The sequence below is a fragment of the Tachyglossus aculeatus genome, chromosome 4 (assembly GCF_015852505.1).
Source record: "Tachyglossus aculeatus isolate mTacAcu1 chromosome 4, mTacAcu1.pri, whole genome shotgun sequence".
Classification (NCBI taxonomy): Eukaryota; Metazoa; Chordata; class Mammalia; order Monotremata; family Tachyglossidae; genus Tachyglossus; species Tachyglossus aculeatus.
In genome coordinates this window covers 49,717,294-49,742,659 of record NC_052069.1, presented here as the reverse complement: position 1 = coordinate 49,742,659, position 25,366 = coordinate 49,717,294, and the positions used below count along the sequence as shown (strand labels likewise).

The 25,366-nt window shown below is 44.3% G+C and overlaps 1 protein-coding gene across 5 annotated transcripts in view; it reads right to left on the bottom strand.

The window, feature by feature from the left end:
- Positions 1–25,366, bottom strand: part of SLC44A3 (solute carrier family 44 member 3) — a 156,020-nt gene that overhangs the window by 28,754 nt on the left and 101,900 nt on the right. For all 5 annotated transcript variants that reach the window (XR_005450399.1, XM_038745896.1, XM_038745893.1 and 2 more), the window contains 2 exons: positions 22,786–22,942; positions 9,656–9,742 (listed from right to left, as the gene is read on the bottom strand). Coding sequence is in view for 4 of the 5 variants with exons in the window: in XM_038745896.1 (XP_038601824.1) it covers positions 9,656–9,742; positions 22,786–22,942 (244 nt within the window). In the remaining variant the exon portion in view is untranslated. The remainder of the gene's footprint in view (positions 1–9,655; positions 9,743–22,785; positions 22,943–25,366) is intronic.

Here is a 25,366-nt window from a genome sequence, read left to right as displayed (position 1 = left end):
CAGACTGTGGGGAAATCCAAATTTGGGAACCCACATAACTTGAGTTGGCCCTTAATTCTTCAAGGTGGGGTCTTTGGGATTGGGACATTATTCCCAATTATTCCCCACCCTCTCAGAGAACACTGAAGAGGTTTAGGCCTGAAAAGTATAGAAGCCATTCATTCTTGAAACAATAATTGCACATCACGTTTATTTCCCACAGTGCAGTCAGTTCAACTCTCATTAGATTAAGAGAGGTCCCTTTTCTTGGAACAAATACACACACACACCAGACCCATACACAATTCAAATACAAAGCATTGTACCATCGCCTGCTTCCTTGTGTATAAGGAAATTGCAGCTAGCCAGCCCTAGGCTTGAGGAAGGGGTTTCCACAGATGAAAGCCTAAAAACCATGAGCCGTTTCAACAACTGCTTGCCCAGCCAATCTAGAAAATCCCACGATCCAAACATCAAAGCTTACAAAATCGCACCACACCAAAAGCTGGAAAACAGACCTCTTCCTATATTTCAAGGGAAACTAGGATTTTCTGAAAGATTATCTTTTCTCAGTTTTGGGCCAAGATCCCAATCTCCGTTCCATGCTGGTGGTAACATGCGGACGTTTTGCTGCCGAACAACATGAGCTCATTTGTTCCAGGGGTGCTGAGTAATAGGGGTGAAAGAGCAGGAATGTGAACAGCAGGTTGCAGGAGGTTGGAGGGTTTAGAGGCCAGGAATTTTCCTGTGACGTATGCACTGGGTACGGGATACTTAACCCTCGGGACACCGTCATTTTCCTCCCTGAGCCTAGGGTTCATGGGCAGTCATTCGATCATATTTATTGAGTGCTTACTGTGTGCGGAACACTGCACTAAGCGCTTGGGAGAGTATAATATAATATAATATATAATATAATATATAATATAATGCATAATAATATAATATAATGTGATTAATATAATATGATATGGTATGATATAATATATAATATAATATAATATAATAATATAATAATGTAATATAATGTAATAAAAATAATGATGGCATTTATTAAGCGTTTACTATGTGCAAAGCACTGTTCTAAGTGCTGGGGAGATTACAAGGTGATCAGATTGTCCCACGTGGGGCTCACAGTCTTTATCCCCATTTTACAGATGAGGGAACTGAGGCCTGGAGAAGTTGAGTGACTTGCCCAAAGTCACACAGCTGACAAGTGGCGGAGCCAGGATTTGAACCCATGACCTGATACTCCAAAGCCTATGCTCTTTCCACTGAGCCACGCTGCTTCTCTATTATAGAATATTATAATATTATGTAACAGCGAGCCCACTGTTGGGTAGGGATCATCTCTATATGTTGCCAACTTTTACTTCTCAAGCGCTTAGTACAGTGCTCTGCACACAGTAAGCGCTCAATAAATATGATTGAATGAATGAATGAAATAGTATAATATAATATAAATGGACACACTACCTGTCCGGAATATGTTTACAGTCTAGAGAGGGAGGCAGACATTAATATAAGGAAATACAACTACAGATACGTACCTAAGTGCTGTGGGCTGGCAGAGGTGATCATCATCATCAATCATATTTATTGAGCATTTACTGTGTGCAGAGCACTGTACTAAGCGTTTGGGAAGGGTGATGAATAAAGGGAGCAAGTCAGGATGATGCAGAAGGGAGTGGGAGAAGAGGAAAGGGGGCCTTAGTCAGGGAAGGCCTCTTGGAGGAGATGTGCCTTCAGTAAGGCTTTAAAGGCGGGGAGAGGAATTGTCTGTCAGATATGAGGAGGGAGGGCGTTCCAGGCCAGAGGCAGGACGTGGGTGAGAGGTCGGCGGTGAGATGGATGAGATGGAGGCACAGTGAGAAGGTTGGCATTAGAGGAGTGAAGTGTGAGTGTTGGGTTGAAGCAGGAGAATGGCGAGGCGAGGTAGGAGAAGCAGGGTGATTGACTACTTCAGAGGAAAGAGTAGGGCTGACCGATTCCTTCCTCACCTATGATGACACTCTCAGTCCTCCAGACGATAAGCTTGTCTCTACATTGTGAGCTCATCATGGGCGGGGAATCTATTTATCGTTATATTGTACTCTTCCAAGCACTTAGTATGGTGCTCTGCACACAGTAAGTGCTCAAGAAATATGACTGAATGAATTGAATTCATTCATTCAATTCTATTTATTGAGCACTTACTGTGTGCAGAGCACTGTACTAATCAATCAATCAATCGTATTTATTGAGCGCTTACTGTGTGCAGAGCACTCTACTAAGCGCTTGGGAAGTACAAGTTGGCAACATACAGAGACAGTCCCTACCCAACAATGGGCTCACAGTCTAGAAGGCGGAGACAGACAACAAAGAAAAACATGTGGACAGGTGTCAAGTCATCAGAATAAATAGAAGTAAAGCTAGATGGATATCATTAACAAAACATATAGAATAGTAAATATGTACTAGTAAAATAGAGTAATAAATCTGTACAAACATATATACAGGTGCTGTGGGGAAGGGAAGGAGGTAGGGTGGGGGGAATGGGGAAGGGAAGAGAAAGGATTGGGCTCAGTGTGGGAAGCCCTCCTGGAGGAGGTGAGCTCTCAGTAGGGCTTTGAAGGGAGGAAAAGGGCTAGCTTGGTGGATGAATGAATACCAGAGTTCAGTGGCAGGGAAGGTGGCTCCTTTGGAATCAATCAGTGGTATTTATTGAATAGTTATCAAGTGCAGAGCACTGTACTAAGCACTTGGGAGAGGCAGTACGGCATAGTGGATAAAGCACGGGCCTGTGAATCAGAAGGTCATGGGTTTTAATCCCAGCTCTGCCACTTGTCAGCTGTGTGACCTTGGGCAAGTCACATCACTTCTCTGGGCCTCAGTTACCTCATCTGTAAAATGGGGAGCGAGGCTGTGAGCCCCATGTGGGACAGGGACTGTGTCCAACCTGATTAGCTTGTATCCACCGCAGTGCTTAGTACAGTGCCTGGCACACAGTAAGCGCTTAACAAATATTCATTCATTCATTCATTCATATTTATTGAGCGCTTATTGTGTGCAGAGCACTGTGCTAAGGGCTTGGAAAGTACAGTTCTGCAATAAAGAGAGACAATCCCTGCCCACAACAGGTTGACAGTCTGGTACAACAGAATTAGCAGTCACATTCCCTGCCCATAACGAGCTTCTGGTCTGGAACCCTGCTGTAGCCTTTTCTGCTTTCCCCACTACCAAGAATCACAGATGTAGATGGCACAGGGAAAAGGTGGAGTAAGTAATAATAATAATAACAATAATAATAATGGCATTTGTTAAGTGCTATGTGCCAAGCACTGTGCTTACTTGCACAAGGCACTGTACTAAGCGCTGGGGTGGATACAAGGAAATCAAGTTGGACGCAGTCCCTGCCCCATGTGGGGCTCACAGACTCAATAATGATAATGATGATAATAACTGTGGTATTTGTTAAGTGCTTATTATGTGCCAGGCACTGTACTAAGCGCTGGGGAGGATACAAGCTAATCGGGTTGGATGCAGTCTCTGTCCCATATAATAATAATAATAATAATAATAATAATAATAATAATGGTATTTGTCAAGTGATTATTATATGACAAGTACTATTCTAAGCACTGGGGTAGATATAAGGTAATCAAGTTGTCCCATGTGGGGCTCACAGTCTTAATCCCCATTTTAGAGATGAGGGAACTGAGGCCTAGAGAAGTGAAGTGACTAGTCCAAGGTCACACAGCAGACAAGGGGCAGAGCCCCGATTAGAACCCACGACCTCTAGCTCCCCAGCCCATGCTCCTTCCACTAAGCCATGACTAACAGTCTTCAGATGAGGTAACTGAGGCCCAGAGAAGTGAAGTGACTTCGGCTTCAAGGCTGTCCATCACCTCGCCCCCTCCTACCTCCCCTCCTTTCTCTCCTTCTCCAGCCCAACCCGCACCCTCCGCTCCTCTGCCACCGCTAACGTCCTCACTGGGCCTCGTTCTCACCTGTCCCACCGTCGAACCCCGGCCCACGTCCTCCCCCTGGCCTGGAATGCCCTCCCTCTGCCCATCCGCCAAGCTAGCTCTCTTCCTCCCTTCAAAGCCCTACTGAGAGCTCACCTCCTCCAGGAGGCCTTCCCACACTGAGCCCCCTTTTTCCTCTCCTCCTCCCCATCCCCCCAGCCATACCTCCTTCCCCTCCCCACAGCACTTGTACAGATTTGTACAGATTTATTACTCTATTTTACTTGTACATATTTACTATTCTATTTATTTTGTTAATGATGGGCATATAGCTTTAATTCTATTTGTTTTGATTATTTTGACACCTGTCTACATGTTTTGTTTTGACGTCTGTCTCCCCCTACTAGACTGTGAGCCCGTTGTTGGGTAGGGACGCCTATATGTTGTCGACTTGTACTTCCCAAGCACTTAGTACAGTGCTCTGCACACAGTAAGCGCTCAATAACTACGATTGAATGAATGAATAAATGCCCAAGGATATGCAGCCGATGAGCAGCAGAGCTGGAAGAAACTCAGTACTCTCCTGGGGGTTGGGATGAAATGAGGAATCTACCTGTTATTAGGGTCTCCTTCTTCCATTGAAACTGGGGACGGGACTCCAGAACAGGGCCTAATGATCTCATCATTCGTGATCAACTTGTATTCTTGGGAAAAGTAATCATAATAATTGTGGTATTTGTTAAGTGCTTACTATGGGGCAATAATAATAATTGTGGTATTTGTTAAGTGCTTACTATGTGTCAAGCATTGTTCTAAGCAGTGGGGAAGATACAAGACAATCAGGTCAGATACAGTCTCTGTCCTACACAGCGCTCAGTAACTAAGTTGGAAGGCAAACAGGTATTGAATCCCCATTTTATTAATGAGGTGCCTGATATCTGTAATTTATTTATTTATTTACTTAAACTATTGTCAGTCTCCCCTTCTAGACTCTAAGTTTGTTATGGGCAGGGAATGTGTCTGTTTATTATTATATTGCACTCTCCCAAGAGCTTAGAACAGTGCTTTGCACACAGTAAGCACTCAATAAATACTGCTGAATGAGTGAATGAGGCACACAGAAGTAAAGTGACTGGTCCAAGGTCACACAGCAGGAACGTGGTGGAGCTGGGATTAGAATCCAGGCCCTCTGACTCCTAGGCCTGTGCTCTTTCCACTAAGCCACACTGCTCCTCTACCACTCTATGAAACACTGGGGCAGAGACAATATAATCAGGTTCCACATGGGCTCTCCAGTAGGAGGAAGAACAGGTACTGAATTCTCATTTACAGATGAGGGAACTGAGGCACGGAAAAGTGAAGTGAACTGCCCAAGGTCACAGCAGGTATGTGGCAGAGCCAGGATTAGAACCCAGGTCCTCTGACTCCGAGGCCCATGCTCTTTCTCTAGTGGCCCGAACCTTAAATATATTAAAATACAATCAATCAATCGTATTTATTGAGCGCTTACTGTGTGCAGAGCACTGTACTAAGCGCTTGGGAAGTACAAGTTGGCAACATGTAGAGACCGTCCCTACCCAACAGTGGGCTCACAGTCTAGAAATCAAATACAATCAAATAGTTCTATCTACCTCACTTGTATGGAAACCAAAGATCCAAGGCATGGCACATTTTTAAATAAATCAACTAAAACACATCCTGCTTTAGGTGATAAAATACATTCACAATAATAATAATAATAATGATGGCATTTATTAAGCGCTTACTATGTGCAAAACACTGTTCTAAGCGCTGGGGAGGGTACACGTTGATCAGGTTGTCCCCCCGGGGGGCTCAGAGTCTTAATCCCCATTTTACAGCTGAGGTAACGGAGGCACAGAGAAGTGAAGCGACTTGCCCGAAGTCACACAGCTGACAGGTGGCGGAGCCAGAATTTGAACCCATGACCTCTGACTCCAAAGCCCGGGCTCTTTCCACAGAGTCACGCACTAGCAACTCCTATACCCAAATGCAAACTCTTACAATATGCAGGGTATACACACTTGAATACACACACACATGCACACACACACACACAGAGTTCTGTTATAACATGCTTTGATTACAAGATTCTGATTTAACAAGGCGAAAGAATTAGGGAACGTACTTTCTGTAACACCAGTCTGTTTGGACATAGCATGATCCACAAATTGGCACAGGTAGATCCGCTACAGGAAGGAATGGTTGTGACCATAAGTGTGGCAAAAATTAGCCAAAGTGTCACGCTGCTCGCCTTTCCAGCCTCTGCCTCAGCCTTGCAGTACCGTACATACTTAGAGTTGGGCTAACTTTACAGTACCATAATAATAAATGGTGAGAATATAAAGAATTCTGTTGGAGTTAGGTACAATGAGAATTCAGGAATTTGTACCCCAAAATTTCCCAGTGCCGTCTTCAAATCACTTCCCCCAACCACTGATTTCTATCGAATCAGTGGTCACTATAACATGATTTTCCTGTAATAGGAGATTCCTGTCGAATCAATGGTCACTATAACATGCTTTTCCCGTAATGGTTCTTCAAGAACTCCCGATGTAATAGAACTTCCTTGTATTTCCAGCTTCTTCTGATATCCCATTGATAAATAAATAAATAAATATATATATATATATATAATAATAATAATGATGACATTTATTAAGTGCTTACTATGTGCAAAGCACTGTTCTAAGGGCTGAGGATTTGTTTTCATAGACCAAAAATTAAAAGTAGTGTTTGGTGGACTGCATCTAGTTCGTAACAAATACAAGTGGGTAACCCAGCACACAAACTACGGAAGGGGGGATTACCAAAACAAAGGTGACCTAGAGGAGAGAGCACATGCCTGGGAGTCATAGGATCTGGGTTCTAAATCTGCCTCCACCACTTGCCTGCTGTGTGACCGTGGGTAAGTCACCTCACTTCTCTGTGTCTCAGTTTCCTCAGCAGTAAAATGGGGATACTTGTTTTCCCTCCTACTTAGACTGTGAACTCCAAGCGGGGCAAGGACTGTGTCCAACTTAAAAAGAACAAAAAACTTGTACCTATCCCAGCATCAGAACAGTGCTTGACACATTGTAAGTGCTCAACAAATGCCAAGAAAAAAAAAGAATGGAAGGAGCTGAAGTTCTTTCAGGGCCTTGAAATAGTGTTGCTAATCTGGGCATTGAAATGACAAAATATTGAGTACTTTCTTCTGAGTTGAACAGCTGCCCTCCACAATGGCGAAACTGATCGCCTGCCAGTTGGCTTTGGATGAACCAAAACTACAAATGGCAAGTCCATACTACTGATGGATGGAAAAAAGAGGCTCATTGAAACCAAGCAAACTTGTAATAAGAGGAAAGAAAAGAGAACTTGAAATATTAAAAGTGAATAAGTTGAGCTTGGCGGATAGAGAAGAACATTAGATTAATCCATCGATCAATGGTATTTATTAAGCGCTTACCGTACACAGAACACTGTACTAAGCAGTTTAGATGCTCTGTGGAGGCAGGGAGTACTTAAGCTCATTGTCTGTTTATTGTATTATATTCTCCCAAGTGCTTAGTACAGTACTCCGCACACAGGAAGCGCTCAATAAATACGATTGAATGGCTGATTCTTTTCTTCTTTTTAAACCAGAATTAAGCATCTTGCTGAATCAGAAAGAGCCAAGATGACTCAAAGAGTTCAAGACCTTCCTGTTAAATGTTTTATGAAAGACAGAAAGATGAAATAATCATGGAATCCCAAACCGGTGCGGGCACGTAGGTAATAAATCCATGGTATTTATTGAGTGTTTACTGCGTGCAGAGCACTGTACTAAGCACTTGGGAGAGTGCAATACTGTAACAGGCTCCTTGCTGATCTCCCTGCCTCCTGTCTCTCCCCACTCCAGTCCATACTTCACTCTGCTGCCCAGATTACTTTTCTACAAAAATGTTCAGGCCATGTTTCCCCACTCCTCAAGAACCTCCATCCACCTCCGCATCCAACAGAAGCTCTTTATCATCAGCTTTAAAGCACTCAGTCCCCTTGCCCCCTCCTACCTCACCTGTATTGTTGTAATGTAAAGTAACAGCAAGCTTGACCCTTCCATCCTGGTCAGAGAGGCCTAATCATATTACCTTCTTGCCAAAGAGAGAAAAAAGCTTCTCTTGCTGTCTCCTACCTCCTCCTTCATTTGGCCCGGGGCTGATGCAACCCTGTGTTTTTTTGTTTTTTTAAATGGCATTTGTTAAGCGCTTACTATGTGCCATGCACTGTACTAAGCTCTTGGGGAGATACAAGCTAATCAGATTGGACGCCGTCCATGTTCCACGTGGGGCTCATACTCTTAATCCCCATTTTACAGTTGAGGTAACTGTGGCCCAGAGATGTTAAGGTGACTTGCCCAAGGTCACACAAGTGGCGGAGCTGGAATTAGAACCCAGGTCCTTCTAACTCCAGACTCGTGCTCTTTCCACTCCTCAGAACCCCTTCCAGAAGGAATACTCATTTGTACAGGATGTCAATTACTCACCTGGTGATCTCAGCTGGACCTGAGGGGGATGCTCTGAACAAGGAAGAAAGGACTCAGTTGCCTCATAATAATAATAATAATAATAATGATAATGGCATTTATTAAGCGCTTACTATGTGCAAAGCACTGTTCTAAGCGCTGGGGAGGTTACAAGGTGATCAGGTTGTCCCACAGGGGGCTCACAGTCTTTATCCCCATTTTACAGCTAAGGGAACTGAGGCTCAGAGAAGTGAAGTGACTTGCCCAAAGTCACACAGCTGACAGTTGGCAGAGCCGGGATTTGAACCCATGACCTCTGACTCCAAAGCCCGGGCTCTTTCCACTGAGCCACGCTGCCTCATCTGTGTGAGCTCGTTGTGGGCAGGGATTGTCACTCTTTATTGCTGTATTGTACTCTCCCAAGTGCTTAGTACAGTGCTCTGCACACAGTAAGTGCTTAATAAATACGACAGAATGATTAAGACCGTAAGCCCCATGGGGGCCATTGATAAGGTCTAACCCGATTAGCTCGTACGTACTCTCAGCACTTAGTACAGTGTCTGCAACATAAGAGCTTAACACATGCCACCAAAACAATGCTGGACACCTGTGATAAAAAGTGTTTCAGTCCTAAAACTTTAGTGCTTAAAATGTGGGACCCCAATCAGTTGGTTTTTGGCTTTCTAAAATTAGATTCCATGCTATGCCTTACGATAGACATCCATTTGGGGGAAGTTGACTGAAGGGGATTTGGTGGCGGGGTCGGGGGGTAGAGAGTTAAATGATCAAACAGTCTAATGAATTAGTGAAAAACTGATATTAGTGCAAACTTTAGGCTAGTGACATATTTCCGATATTCTTAGCCTGAAATATTTCCATTTTCAATCTATCCAAATGGCCTGGGGCAGAATACAAGTAGGCAAAGTTAAAAATATCCATTAAACATATTTGCTAGAAATAAATCTGTATCTTAACCAAACTTCATCGATGAAGTACAAATCAGCAGATCTTTTCTCTTTCTTACAAAAAAAACCCTACAGCACATTGACGAAGCACTGGAGGTTATTTCTGATAAGTATTCTTTAGCCTAGTAATTTCATCTCCGAAGTCTGCTGGCTTCTATTGAAAGAACTACATTTCTTCCAAAATCTAAAAATGCCGCCCTCAAGTTTTTTATGGTTCGGACCTTTTGTTCACTTTACAATAGTGCTTGCGGTTGAATTTGTACCTGATTTAGATAATTTAGGCATCTGTCAAGGGAACAGGAACTGCACAAACAGCATTTGAACATGCATCTTGCAAAAGCATTCTCCTCCTGCATAGGGGAAGGGGTTGGGGGGAGAGAAAAATAAATTAAGGAGGCATTGGTTAGTACACAGCAGAACCTGGAAAACGGATGCTTGTTTTTTTTTGACTGAGGCAGTTTACTCCTACTGAAAACATCAGAGATTCCCGCCTCCACATAAGAAACTTCATTTTTCTATTTGTGTCACATTGCAATAATGATGGAGGAACAGAACATTTTTTTTCCCATGGATTACAGATTCTCTCCTGGAAAGAAAACAACTGTACCATGAGCAGCTGTGGCTGCTGTTAACCGCTGACCACAGGGGAAATCAGTAACCCTTCTAGTACTGCCACAGGATCATCAGGGAACATGGATTTACCAAGAAAACAAATATTCCTATTGGATGGTTCATTTAGTCCTAGTTTTGAAAAATGAGCGAAAGAACAAAAAAAAACAAAAAGTAGTGTAACTTCTAGTTCATTCATTCATTTGTATTGATTGAGTGCTTACTGTGTGCAAAGCACTATATTAAGCACTTGGGAGAGTACAATATAACAACAGACACATTCCTGCCCACACAAGCTCATGGTCTATAGGGGGAAGCAGACATTAAAATAAATAAATAAATAAAATAGATGAATAAATAGCTAGACATATATGTAGAAAAACTCCATCTCTACTTTTATTAGAAATAGGGAAAAGATACCGGGTTAAAGTCCAAGGAAGAAAATTACGCCTTCCACAGGACCACCAGGGAACATGGATTTAACAAGGAAACAAATGTTCCTATTTAATGGCACCATTTATGGTTCATTTAGTCCTTGTTCTGAAAAATTAGGGTTCTGGAGGGAACATAAATGCAAAAAAAGTCACACAAGGTCTAGTTAGAGACATATGTAGATAAATTCCATCTCCCTTATTATTAGAAACAGGGCAAAGATATGGGGTTAAAATCCAAGGAAGAAAATTACACCTTTTAAATGCAATTGAAATGCTTAGATCTCAAGATTGAATGGTTTAACAAGACACTGAGGACTTTAGGAAAAAAAAATGTCTACTGTACTACCCACAGCCCAAAATAATAATCCCATAAAGCATTTCCACAAATATCCCCCAAATCACGAGGACCCTTGGAGTACACTACCCTTATATGGGCAATTTTATTTTTTCCCAAAAGCTGATTCCACTGGATATAACTCGGTCAGAATTCTTTGCAGCTTGGTTAGAGTTGGGATTGAGAATACTGGAGTAGAGAAACTTGAGCGGAGGTCTGGGAGGAATTTTAGGTCAGTGAGTTGCGCTGTATATGCTGATGAAAAGAATTTATAAAACATATTCCCAGCACTCATTAAAAATAATTTGGTAAAAAGTCCCCAAGGGGTCAATTTGATGGTAACATTTTACTGCCCATACTAGACACCAGGACCACTCTGTTTAAAAACTGACTGTACGAAAGAAGGGTCTTTACTTCAAAGAGTTTCCTCTTCATATCTGACAGACGATCATTCTCCCTACCTTCAAAACGCTACTGAAAACGCATCTCTTCCAAGAGACCTTCCCTGACAAAGCCCTCATTTCCTCTTCTCCCACTCCCTTCCACATTGCCCTTACACTTGGAACCGCACTCTTTATTCACCCTTCCCTCAGCCAGACAGCACTTAATAATAATAATAAATAATTATGGTATATGTTAAGTGCTTACTATGTGCCAGGCACTGTACTAAGCGCTGGGGGGGATACAAGCAAATAGGATTGGACACAGTCCCTTGTCCCACATGGGGCTCACAATCTCAATTCCCATTTTGCAGATGAGGGAACTGAGGCACATAGTAGTTAAGTGATCTCAATTCCCATTTTGCAGATGGGGGAACTGAGGCACACGGTAGTTAAGTGACTTGCCCAAAGGTCACACAGCAGGCAAGTGGCAGATCCGGGATTAGAACCCATGACCTGACTCCTGGGGCTGTGCTCTATTAACTATACCATGCTGCTTCTCTTATGTCCATATCCGTAATTTATTTATATTAATGTCCATCTCCCCGTCAAGACTGTAAGCTCGTTGTGGGCAGGGAACATGTCTACCAACTTTTTATATTGTACTCTCCCAAGCGCTTAGTACAGGGCTCTGCACACAGATTTATTGACTGAAAAAGTTGCAGCTGAACTTCTGGAGTCACAAACTCTCTTGGCTCCTAAAAATTAGAATCTCTTTTTGCTGGGGGACTTCTGACCTGGAGAGTTCAAACTGAGGAAAACAAGAAAGTAAAAAGGGGGAAAACCTTCAACTTTGCTTGACAGTGGAGAGCCTTTCTAAGGAAAATGAAAGCCACAGAAATGTGGTTACCCAAGATCACAACCAAAACGTAACCAGTTGTTCCCTCACCAATCCCATCTACTTCATTCACAGTTCAAAATCAGGAAGACAAAGATGTCTTCACTGTCTTCCAATTTCTACACTAGCCTTGTGGTTTCTCCAATGATGTTTGCACAAAAGACCAATATCCAGGAAAACTTTACTCTGCTTAGAAGAGCAGATAAAGCCCAAAGATTTCCTAACACAAGCACATGCCCCAACGGCCCCATTTATGAATGACGCGCACGTATTCCAAACTCTGAACCAGGTGGGTATCTAAAACCTTGGCAGTCACTCCAACTGCTAGGAAGAGGAAATAAAGCTGAACATTGTGTGAGAACAAGCTAACTTGGGGCATTTCCAGTCTTTTCTGGTTCTGCGGGCCAGAAATACAACAAGGACAGCTGTTTCCCTGGTGTTCTGGTTTCCACTGGCACTGCTGACCAAACGGCATATTTGTCCTCACACCCTTTAGGTTTCATTTTCAAACAAGAAAATGACCCAGGCAAAGCCCCAGCAGGAGAAATTCACACAAGGGGGTTCTAATACAGCAGTTTCTTGGGCAGTTTGATGACTCCCTATGAGAGAGTGAGGGAGAGAGAGAAGCAGAGAGACAACAATCAGTGATGATGATGATGATGGTACTTGTTAAGCACTTACTATGTGCCAAGCATTGTTCTAAGTGCTGGGGTTGATACAAGGTCATCAGGTCGCCCCTTAAGGGGCTCACAGTCTTAATCCTCGTTGTAGAGATGAGGTAACAGGCACAGAGAAGTTGAGTGACTTGCCCAAAGTCACACAGCTGACAAGTGGCGGAGTCGGGATTAGAACCCACAACCTCTGACTGCCAAGCCCGGGCTCTTTCCACTAAGCCATGCTGCAGAATGCTTGGAAAGCATCATGAGGGCAGGACTGTCTCTACTTGAAGCAACTTCTCTGCCCATATTTGAGGCCGGGCCCTGCAGGAGTGAGGCAGGTAAAATGTTCTGGCCAATGCACCGCAGGAGGCTAGCACAGGCTTGGGAATCAGAGGACCTGGGTTCTAATCCCAGCTCTGCCAACTGCTTGCTGTGCGATCTTGGATGAGTCCCTTAACTTCTCTGCACCTCAGTTTTCTCAACTGTAACATGCAGATTCAATACCCATTCAATATTCAATACCCCTTCTCTCTCCTATTTAGGCTGGGAGCCTCACGTGGCCCAGGGACTGTGATCTACCCCAGTTAGTCAGTTAATCATATTTACATATATGTTGCCAACTTGTACTTCCCAAGCACTTAGTACAGTGCTCTGCACACAGTAAGCGCTCAATAAATACGATTGATTGATTAACTGAGTACTTACTATGTGCAGAGCATTGTACTAAGCACTTGGGAGTATTAATCATATTTACTGAGTACTTACTCTGTGCAGAGCATTGTACTAAGTGCTTGGGAGTACAGCATAACAATATAACAGACACAATCCCTGTCCACAATGAGCTTACAGTCTAGTGCTTAGAACAGTGCTTGACATATAGGAAGTGATTAACAAACATCATAATTATTAGTTTTATTATTATGAGGGGCCTGATTCACATTTTCCAGGTGCAGTGGATTCAGAGTTTCATGGAGAGATTAGTTCTAGCTCTAGAACACTCTTAAATACAATTGATTGATTAAGAATTTAGATTTCTTCTAACAGGAGCAGCAGAAGACTTTAGAAGCTGAAAGCGGGGAAGGGATGGGGGGATATCCCTCCGGAGAGAGCTGGTTGATGGGCGCTCTGAACAGTCCTTACCGCTCCACTCCTGTCCCCTGGAGAAGCAGTATGGCCTAGTGGATAGACCCCAGAGCTGGGAATCAGAGGACTGGGTTCTAATTCCACCACTGCTGTGTGACCTTGGGCAAGTCACTCCATTTTTCTGGGCCTCAGTTCCTGTATCTGTAAAATGGGGATTAAGACTGTGAGTCCCACGCAGGGGGACATGGGCTGTGTCCAACCTGAATAGCTCATATCTACCCCAGCGCTTAGTACAGGGCCTGGCACTTAGTAAGCGCTTAACAAATAGCATAAAAAAAGAGTAAGGCATGTGAGAAATCGGCACGGTGCTCTGGTGTCTCAGGAAGAGGAAGAAATTAAATGATTAGAGGTCAGAGGAATAGTGACTGTACACTGTAGACTGGAAGTTTCTCCTGTGGATTGTATGCTCCTTGTGGGCCGGGATAGCATTTACAGTGTTCTTGGTACTGTGCTCTGCACAAAGGAAGCAGCATAGCCTAGTAGACAGAACACAGACCTGGAAGTAATAATAATAATAATAATGGCATTTATTAGGCGCTTACTATGTGCAAAGCACTGTTTTAAGAGCACTGGGGAGGTTACAAGGCTATCAAATTGTCCCACGGGGGGCTCACAGTCTTAATCCCCCATTTTACAGATGAAGTAACTGAGGCCCAGAGAAGTGAAGTGACTTGCCCGAAGTCACACAGCTGAAAATTGGCAGAGCCGGGATTTAGAACCCATGACCTCTGACTTCAAAGCCCGGGCTCTTTCCACTGAGCCAAGGATCTGGTTTCTAATCCTGGCTCTGCCATTTGTCTGCTGTATGACCCTGGGCGAGTCACTTCACTTCTCTGGGCCTCCGTTACCTCATCTATAAAATGGGGACGGGGACTGTATCCAATCCAATTTGCTTGTATCCACCCCAGCGCGTAGTACAGTGCCTGGGACGTAGTAAAACATTTAATCAATCAATCAATCATATTTATTGAGTGCTTACTGTGTGCAGAGCACTGTACTAAGCGCTTGGGAAGTACAAGCTGGCAACATATAGAGACAGTCCCTACCCAACTACCACAACTATTATTATCATTATTATTACCATTATTAATAATAATATTGCTGGCATTTGTTAAGCGCTTACTATGCGCGAAGCACTGTTCTAAGTGCCGGTGGGGCTACAAGGTGATCGGGTGGTCCCACGAGGGGCTCACAGTCCTAATCCCCATTTTACAGATGAGGCAACTGAGGCCCAGAGAAGTTGACTTGCCCAAGGTCACACAGCTGACAAGTGGTGGAGCCGGGATTAGAACCCATGACCCCTGGCTCCCAAGCCCACCATCATCATCAATCGTATTTATTGAGCGCTTACTATGTGCAGAGCACTGTACTAAGCGCTTGGGAAGTACAAATTGGCAACATATAGAGACAGTCCCTATAAACCCAGGCTCTTCCCACTGAGCCACGCTGCTTCTGCTTTTTATTATTACTGCGAATAAAGATAATGATGATGAACACCGTGGATTGATCGCAGAGACACAGCAGCCCGCAAGAAGGAGAGGGGGATATCGTTGGTGGTTAAGGAACTCTCTTCTAGGCGTGGATTGATCGCAGAGACGCAGCAGCCCGCAAGAAGGAGAGGGGGATATTTTTGGTGGTTAAGCAACTCTCTTCTAGGCTAGACAAAGGCCTCAATCTGCCAGCCAGATGTGGAATCTCAGAAATCGGGTCACCAGGAAGGGCCGGGTTCCAAGCCATCAGCAAGAGGAGACCGGAGAGCTGCGTCCGATCCAACCATTGCTACTCCAAGATGCTTGCTGACACGGAGACGACTGCTTGTGCTGCTCCCGCCTGCACCATATTAGGGGCTTTGGACCCCGGGGCTCCAAAGAGAAGCAGCGTGGCTCAGTGGTGAGAGCACCGACTTCGGAGTCGGTTCGAATCCCGGCTCCACCTCTTAATAATAACAACAATGATAATGTTGGTATTTGTTAAGCACTTACTACGTGCCAAGCACTGTTCTAAGTGCTGGGGTAGATACAAGGCGATCGGGTTGTCCCACGTGGGGCTCGCAGTCTTCATCCCCATTTTACAGATGAGGTCACTGAGGCCCAGAGAATAATAATAATAATAATAATAATGTTGGCATTTGTTCAGTGCTTACTATGTGCAAAGCACTGTTCTAAGCGCTGGGGGGGGGTACAAAGTGATCAGGTTGTCCCACGTGGGGCTCACAGTCTTAATCCCCATTTTACAGATGAGGGAACTGAGGCTCAGAGAAGTTAAGCGACTTGCCCAAGGTCACACAGCTGACATGTGGCAGAGCTGGGATTCGAACCCATGACCTCTGACTCCAAAGCCCGGGCTCTTTCCACTGAGCCACGCTGAGAAGTTAAGTGACTTACCCAAAGTCACACGGCTGACAAGTGGCGGAGCCGGGATTAGAACCCACGACCTCTGACTCCCAAGCCTGTGTTCTTTCCACTAAGCTATGCTGTCTGCTGTGAGACCTTGGGCAAGCCACTTAACTTCTCTGTGCCTCAGTTCCCTCATCTGTGAAAGGGGGATTAGGACTGTGAGCCCTATGTAGGACAGGGACTGTGTCCAACCTATCTTGTATCTACTCCAGCGCTTAGTACAGTGCTTGGCACATAGTAAGTGCTTCACAAATACCATGATAATAATAATTATCATTATAAGAAACCATATGATTTGTTGGGTCTTCTAGACTGTGAGCCCACTGTCAGGTAGGGACCGTCTTTATACGTTGCCAACTTGTACTTCCCAAGCGCTTAGTACAGTGCTCTGCACACAGTAAGCGCTCAATAAATATGATTGAATGAATGAATGAATGGGCCGTGATTAGAAAATGAAACCTGGAAATGAGAGGCCTGAGAGTCAGAAGGACTTGGGTTCTAAACTCAGCACCAGCGCTTGTCTTCTGTGTGAACTTGGGCAAGTCACTTCACTTCTCTGGGCCTCAGTTACCTCAACTGTATAATGGGGATTAAGACTGTGAGCCCCTTGTGGGACAGGGACTGTGTCCAACCCAATTTGCTTGTACCTACTCCAGCACTTAGAAGAGCGCACATAGTAAGTGCTTAAATACCATAAAAAAGGAGCTTATAGTGTATGGGCATACAATAAAATAAATCATGGATATGTACAAAATGCTGTGAGGCTGCGGTGGCGGGGTGAATACCAACTGCTTAAAAGCAAAAATTCCTAAGGATTGGAACAAGGTAAATATTGGGTTCATCATTATAAGACTCAATCAATCAAGGGAATTTATTGAGCACTTACTATGTGCAGAGCACTGAACTAAGCACTTGGGAGAATGCAAGCGCTTGAGAAGCAGCATGGCACAGTGGATAGAGTATGGCCTGGGAAGAAGAAGGTCATGGGTGCTAATTCTACCCTTGTCTGCTGTGTGACCTTGGGCAAATCATTTCACTCCTCTGGGCCTCGGGGACCTCATCTGTAACACGGGGATTGAGACTGTGAGCCATTCGTGGGACAGAGACTGGGTCCAACCCGATTTGCTTGTATCCACCCCAACGCTTAGTAGTGCCTGACGCATATTAAACGCTTAACAAATACCATAATTATTGCTATTAGTATTATTGTTACAACAGAGTTGGCAGACAAGTTCCCTGCCCACAAAGAGCAGATAAGAGCAGCAAAGGGATGCCCCAGCAGTTTCATCTGTTTGACATCAGTATTTGGGAAAACATTTACACACAGTAAGCGCTCAATAAATACGATTGAATGAATGCATCAAATCACTGTACAATCATTTAGAAGAATGTAAGATGGTAGAAAGCCACGCATTGTTTTGTGAAGAGCAAATCTTACAAGATAAATTTGATTGTGTATAGATCTATAATTCTATTTATCTATTTAGATGGTATTGACACCTGTCTACTTGTTTTGCTTCGTTGTCTGTCTCCCCTTCTAGACTGTGAGCCTGCTGTTGGGTAGGGACTGTCTCTGTTGCTTCCAAGCACTTAATACAGTGCTCTGCACATTGTCAGTGCTCAAAAAATACGATTGAATGAATGAAATGAATGAATGATCTCTTTTCTCTGATAGAGTGACAGACCTTGAAGATCAGGGAAGTAGCGTGGCTCAGTGAAAAGAGCACAGGCTTTGGAGCCAGAGGTCATGGGTTCAAATCCCGGCTCCGCCAACTGTCAGCTGTGTGACTTTGGGCAAGTCACTTTTAACTTCTCTGTGCCTCAGTCACCTCATCTGTAAAATGGGGATTAAAACTGTGAGCCCCTGTGGGACAACCTGATCACCTTGTAACCTCCCCAGTGCTTAGAATGGTGCTTTGCACATAGTAAGCGCTTAACAAATACCATCATTATCATTATCATTATTGTCACCAGTGGCTTTCTGTCCAATGTTATTCATTCATTCAATTGTATTTATTGAGCGCTTACTGTGTGCAGAGCATACTAAGCGCTTGGGAAGTACAAGTTGGCAACATATAGAGACGGTCCCTACCTAACAGTGGGCTCACAGTCTAGAAGAGTGGGCTCACAGTCTAGAACGTTAGAACAAATATAATGACATGCTACAAAGTGGTGCCTAGGAACTGGCAGCAGTGTGGTCTAGTGGTTAGAGCCCGGGCTCATAGGGAGTCAGAAGGACCTGGGTTCTTACCTGGCTTTGGCAACTTCTCTGGGCCTCAGTTACCTCATCTGAAAAATGGGGATTAAGACTAGGCGCCCCATCTGATTAGCCTGTATTCATTCATTCAATTGCATTTATTGAGCACTTACTGTGTGCAGAGCACTGTACTAAGCGCTTGAGAAGGACAAGTTGGCAACATACAGAGACAGTCCCTACCCTACAGCGGGCTCACAGTCTAGAAGGGGGAGACAGACAACAAAACATATTAACAAAATAAAATAAATAGAATAGTAAACATGTACAAGTAAAATAGAGTAATAAATATGTCCAAACATATATACAGGTGCTGTGGGGAGGGGAAGGAGGTAAGGCTGGGGGGGGATGGGGAGGGGGAAGAGGGGGAGAGGAAGAAGGGCTCAGTGTGGGAAGGCCTCCTGGAGGAGGTGAGCTCTCAGTGGGGCTTTGAAGGGAGGAAGAGAGCTAGCTTGGCGGATGGGCAGAGGGAGGGCATTTCAGGCCAGGGGGAGGACGTGGGCTGGGGGTCGATGGTGGGACAGGTGAGAACGAGGCCCAGTGAGGAGGTTAGCAGAGGCAGAGGAGCAAAGGGGGCGGGCAGGGCTGGAGAAGGAAAGAAGGGAGGTGAGGTAGGAGGGGGCGAGGTGATGGACAGCCTTGAAGCCGAGAGTGAGGAGTTTCTGCCTGATGAGTAGGTTGACTGGTAGCCACTGGAGATTTTTGAGGAGGGGAGTAACATGCCCAGAGCGTTTCTGCACAGAGATGATCCGGGCAGCAGCGTGAAGTATAGATTGAAGTGGGGAGAGACAGGAGGTTGGGAGATCAGAGAGGAGGCTGATGCAGTAATCCAGTCGAGATAGGATGAGAGACTGAACTGTATCTACCCCGGAGCATGGTACAGTGCCCGGCACACAGTAAGCACTTTACAACTACCATTTTAAAATATAACATCACACTCTGGGATTTGTATACGGTTTCTCTTTTAGTGGTATTTGTGAAGCACTTATCATGTGCCAGGAACTGTACTAAGCTCTAAGGTCAATTCAGAATAATCAGGTTGGACACAATCCCTGTCCCACAGGGGGCTCACAGCTTTCATCCTCATTTTACAGATGAGGTAACTGAGGCACAGAGAAGTGAAGTGATTTGCCCAAGATCGCCCAGCAGACAAGTGGCAGGGCTAGAATTAGAACTCAGGTCCTCCGACCCCCAGGCCCGTGTTCTTTCCACTGGGCCAGGCTGCTTTTCCCACAGGCAGTAATAATAATAATGATGGCATTTATTAACCACTTACTATGTGCAAAGCACTGTTCTAAGCGCTGGGGAGGTTACGAGGTGATCAGGTGGTCCCCCGGGGAGCTCACAGTCTTAATCCCCATTTTACAGATGAGGGAACTGAGGCACAGAGAAGTTAAGTGGCTTGCCCAAAGTCACACAGCTAACAATTGGCAGAGCCGGGATTTGAACCCATGACTTCTGACTCCAAAGCCCGGGCTTTTTCCACTGAGCCACGCTGCTTCTGCACTAGAGTTGGGCTCCCCTCTCGCACTCTCATCTGCCGCACTGTTCACCTGTCCATCCATCTCATCGGCTCCTCCAGCCGCATCCCCAACCCTCACGGTCCCCCGTGCAAGAATCGAGAAGCAATCACTGCACTGCAGTTTGCCCTGCTCTCGTCATCGCTCTTTACAAGGGATGTGGAGACACTGGAGAGAGTCCAAAGAAGAAAGATAAAAATGATTAAAGGGAAGTACAAGGGCCTAAGAGGAAGGGGCAGAGAGACTGGAGTTGTTTACTGATGGACAGTGAATTGATGGCTATCTTCAAGAATAGAAAGGGATTACAAGAGCTGATGTTGACCGGTTTCTCCCATTTCTCGTGAGGCAAAGGGGCGTAATCAATCAATGGTGTGTGTTCAAAACTATTTGCTTGTATTCACTCATTCACTGATTCGTTCAAGTGTATTTATTGAGTGCTTACTGTGTGCAAAGCACTGAACTAAGCATTTGAGAGAGCACAATATAGCAACACATTCCTGCCCATAACAAGCTCATAGTCTAGAAGGGGAGACAGACTGTGTGAATAAATAAATAATAGACAGGCATTATTATGAATAAATAAATAAATAAATAAATAAATAAATACATAAATAATAATAAATACATTGCATATATATATATACTGTGGGGATGGGAGGGAGGTTGAATGAAGGAGCCAATAAGAGCAGCGCAGAAGGGATGGGGGGAAGAGGAGAGGAAGGCTTAGTCAGGGAAGGCTTCTTGGAGGAGTTTGTGCCTTGCATCAGGTTTTGAAGTGCCTTGCATCCATCCCAGCACTTAGTACAGTGCCTGGCACACAGTAAGTGCTCAATAATAATAATAATTAATAATTAAAAATACCACAATTATTATTATTATTGTGTGCAGAGCACTGTACTAAAGTGCGTGGGAGAGTACAATAAAATAGAGAGCTGGTAGACATGATCCCTGCCCACAACAAGCCCACAGTCCAGAGGAGACAGATGCCTATGTAAATAAATTACGGATATGTATGCAAATGTCATGGGGCTGACGGTGGACATAAGGAAGACTTTCTTGACAGATACAGTAATAAGACCTTGGGAAGCTGGGGCATCTCTTTCCCCGGAAATCTTTACAAAGAGATTTCCTGGAAGTAGCATGGCGTAGTGGATAGAGCATAGGCTTGGAAATCAGAATGTCATGGGTTCTAATCCCGGCTCCGTCATTTATCTGCTGTGTGACCTTGGGCAAGTCACTTCACTTCTCTGGGCGTCGGTTATCTCATCTGTAAAATGGGGATTGAGACTGCGAGCCCCATGTTGGACAGGGACAGTGCCCAACCTGATTAACGTCCATCTACCGCAATGCTTAGAACAGCATTTGGCACAACGTAAGCACTTAACAAATACCATTATTATTACTATTATTCTGTTATTCTCCTGCCTGGATTCAGGCACTTGGGCCAGGTCATCTCTTGTGACTTCAGTGGAGTTTCGGCTCTCTTATCCTGTGACCCAGTTTATTGCCCATGACTTGATTTTTGGCAGGGATTTGGGTCTCTGTACCCATTCTTATATGATACACATCATCAAATCCCAATGCTGCCCTTTATGTAATGGGAAAAATCGGGAAGTGCTCCCTTGGGGAAACATAGGCCATTACAGGAGAAGATATAAAATCCACAATGTTTAGGAACAAGTAGACTGGGGATCTTGGTCCAGATTTCATCCTCCAAGTCCTCCTGCTATGGCTGGGGTGGCGGAGAAGGAAGCAGCATGGCCTAGTGGATAGAGCACAAGCTTGGGAGTCAGAAGGATTCAGCCAGCTGTGCCACTTGTCTGCTGTATATATTTATATATGTTTGTACATATTTACTACTCTATTTACTTATTTTATTTGTACATATTTATTCTATTTATTTTATTTTGTTAATACATTTTGTTTTGCTGTCTGTCTCCCCCTTCTAGACTGTGAGCCCGCTGTCACTTCAGTTCTCTGGCCTCAGTTTCCTCATCTGTACAATGGGGGTCATTGTTTTTATTACTACTATTATTATTATTGTTATTATTAATATTACTATTTTTATTGTTAATAATAATAATGATATTATTTTTAGACTGTGAGCCCACTGTTGGGTAGGGACCATCTCTATATGTTGCCAACTTGTACTTCCCAAGCACTTAGTACAGTGCTCTGCACACAGTAAGCGCTCAGTAAATACGATTTGAATGAATGAATGAATGCTGTGTGACCTTGGGCAAGTCACTTCACTTCTCTGGGCCTCAGTTGCCTCATCTGGAAAGCGGGCATTGAGACTGTGAGCCCCACGTGGGACAGGGACTGCGTCCAACCCGATTTGCTTGCATCCCCCCCAGTGCTTAGTACAGTACCTGGAACAAAGTAAGCACTTAACAAATACCACAATAATAATAATAGTTATTATTATTTATCTCAGAATTTTCACAAAGGTAGTTACTTTGTTGTCAGCAAATTTTCCATATCTTCACCCTTGGATCTACTTTTTGAGCATCTAGTATTCACCCTACCCTCATCCCCACAGCACTTATGCACCTATCCATAATTTCTGTAAATTAATGTCTGCCTCCCCCTCAAGGCTGTAAGCTTGTTGTGAGCAGGGGCTGTGTCTACCAACTCTGTTTTACTGTACTCTCCCAAGCGCTTAGTACAGTGCTCTGCGCACAGTAAACACTCAATAAATACCAGTAATTGATTGACTGATTGAGCAACTGGAGCAGTGGTGGCAATGGCAGGGAGTGAACTTACCTGTTCTTTCAGAATGTTGTAAACGTACATGAAAACAATTCTTGGAATTCTGACTAGGAAGATTAAAAGCGACCCTTTCACCACTGTTCCTTGATGGTAGCAAAAGAGAATGGATAGAGATGAGATCATCGGCTGAGTTGGAGGCTGGTTTTTATTTCTGGGAGGGTGAAAAAGACAGCGTATTAAAATATTTTAAAAATTGGGTAAAACAGATCTCCAATACTATTTCTGTTTTACAAGAGATTAGCATTTAAATGTCCAACATTCAGAGTTCCGAAATAATGACAAAATAAACACCTGCACTTAAAAAATTCCCTTTCCAAAGACTATACAATATTGAGTTGAACCTGTGGTTTAAACTCATTTCCTTCCTTAGTAATCTCTTTTGGTCGGTCCATTTGTTGACATCGATGGACGTCACAGCAGAAACAGACTTTGAAAAGTCAATAAAAAGAATTAATTCCTTCTCTTTGTAATGCCCCCAAACCACTTTTGGTTCTTCGGAAATCTAAGAACACCATGGGCTACAAATTGCTCGGGGATGGGATTTGCCCATCTGAATAGAGTTTTGATTGAATTTCAGAAAAAAAAGACTTCCACAGGTGCTTATCAAGGCTCTCGACTCACGGAGCAGATTCGAATCCTCTCAGCGTATTGGCCGACGACTGCCACGAGGCTCCTAATAAGTTTATTTTTTTGTTCGCTCTTTAAAAGGTCACTCGAATGTGAATCATTGACAGGAAATGTCATTACGCAGCTCCCAAGAATGTGAACTGGTGGTTAGCCCCGATTCGGGAAAATAAATGAAGCACTAAAGCCTCGATTAAGTCTTCGCTTATCCATATCTGCCTTACAGTGAAAACACTGGGAAGTGTGCCTCATCTCTCCATTTATACTGGGAACAGTAATGTAAGACTGGTTTCGATTACCCAAATAGCTAAGGGGAATAAATTCGAGAGCAATTCCTAAGTCCAGAGGGAGATTGTTGTCTGTCATTCGGGGGCCGTGAGGGAAGACTGACTCCTTGAGGGCTGGAGGACAGTGCTCAGTACAGTGCTCTGCACACAGTAAGCGCTCAATAAATACGATTGATTGATTGATTGAGGACGTCTATCTGAAATCCCATCATCTGCCACTTACCTGCTATTTGACTTTGGACAAGTCACTTCACTTCTCTGGGCCTCAGTTACCTCATCTGTAATCTCTGTTACCTCTCACCGCCCCCTCTTCTCCCAAGACTGTGTGCCCCACGGGGACACAGTCTGTGCTGACTGTATCTACCCCAGTGCTTAGTAGAGTGCTTGGCACATAGTAGGAGTTTAGTATGGACACAGCTTGGCCTCGTGGGTAGAGCACGGGTCTGAGAATCAGAAGCACTTGGGTTCTCACCCCGGCTCTGCCACTTGTCTACTGCATGTATGACCTTGGGCAAGTCACTTCAGTTCTCTGGCCTCAGTTTCCTCATCTGTACAATGGGGGTCATTGTTATTATCACTACTATTATATTATTGTTATTATCAATATTACTATTTTTATTGTTAATAATAATAATGATATTATTTTTAGACTGTGAGCCCACTGTTGGGTAGGGACTGTCTCTATATAATAATAATAATTGGCATTTGTTAAGCGCTTACTATGTGCAAAGCACTGTTCTAAGCGCTGAGGAGGATACAGGGTGATCAGGTTGTCCCACGTGGGGCTCACAGTCTTCATCCCCATTTTACAGATGAGGTAACTGAGGCCCAGAGAAGTTAAGTGACTTGCCCAAGATCACACAGCAGACATGTGGCGGAGTCGGATTTCGAACCCATGACCTCTGACTCCAAAGCCCGTGCTCTTTCCACTGAGCCACGCTCTATATGTTGCCAACTTGTACTTCCCAAGCGCTTAGTACAGTGCTGTGCACACAGTAAGCGCTCAATAAATACGGTTGATTGATTGATTGATAACCGTGGTATATTCCAGGCACTGTACTAAGCGCTGGGGTGGATCCAAGCAAATCGGGTTGGACACAGTCTCTGTCCCATGTGGGGCTCACAGTCTAAATCTCCACTTTACAGATGAGGTAACCCAGAGCAGAGAAATGACTTGCCCAAGGTCACACAGCAGATAAGTGGCAGAGCTGGAATTAGCACCCATGACCTTCCAACTCCCAGGCCTGTGCTCTATCCATTCATTCATCCATTCATTCAATCGTATTTATTGAGCGCTTACTGTGTGCAGAGCACTGTACTAAGCGCTTGGGAAGTACAAGTTGGCAACATATAGAGACGGTCCCTACCCAACAGCCGGCTCACAGTCCAGCTACAACATGCGGATTGAGACTGTGAACCCCATGTGAGAAACAGACTGTGTCCAGCCTGATTAGACTGTACTTACCCTAGCGTTTAGTACACTGCTTGGCACGTAGTAAACGCTTAACAAATACCATAAAAAAATACCACTATCTTTCTTATCATTATGTCTGCCAGCCTTCCCTCCTCCATCTCACCCACTTCCCCCACCAAGCTTGTCTTCCGGGTCCCGATCTGCTTTCCTCTGCTACCCGCAGATGAGGGGGTTTGAGGGGTCATCGTTC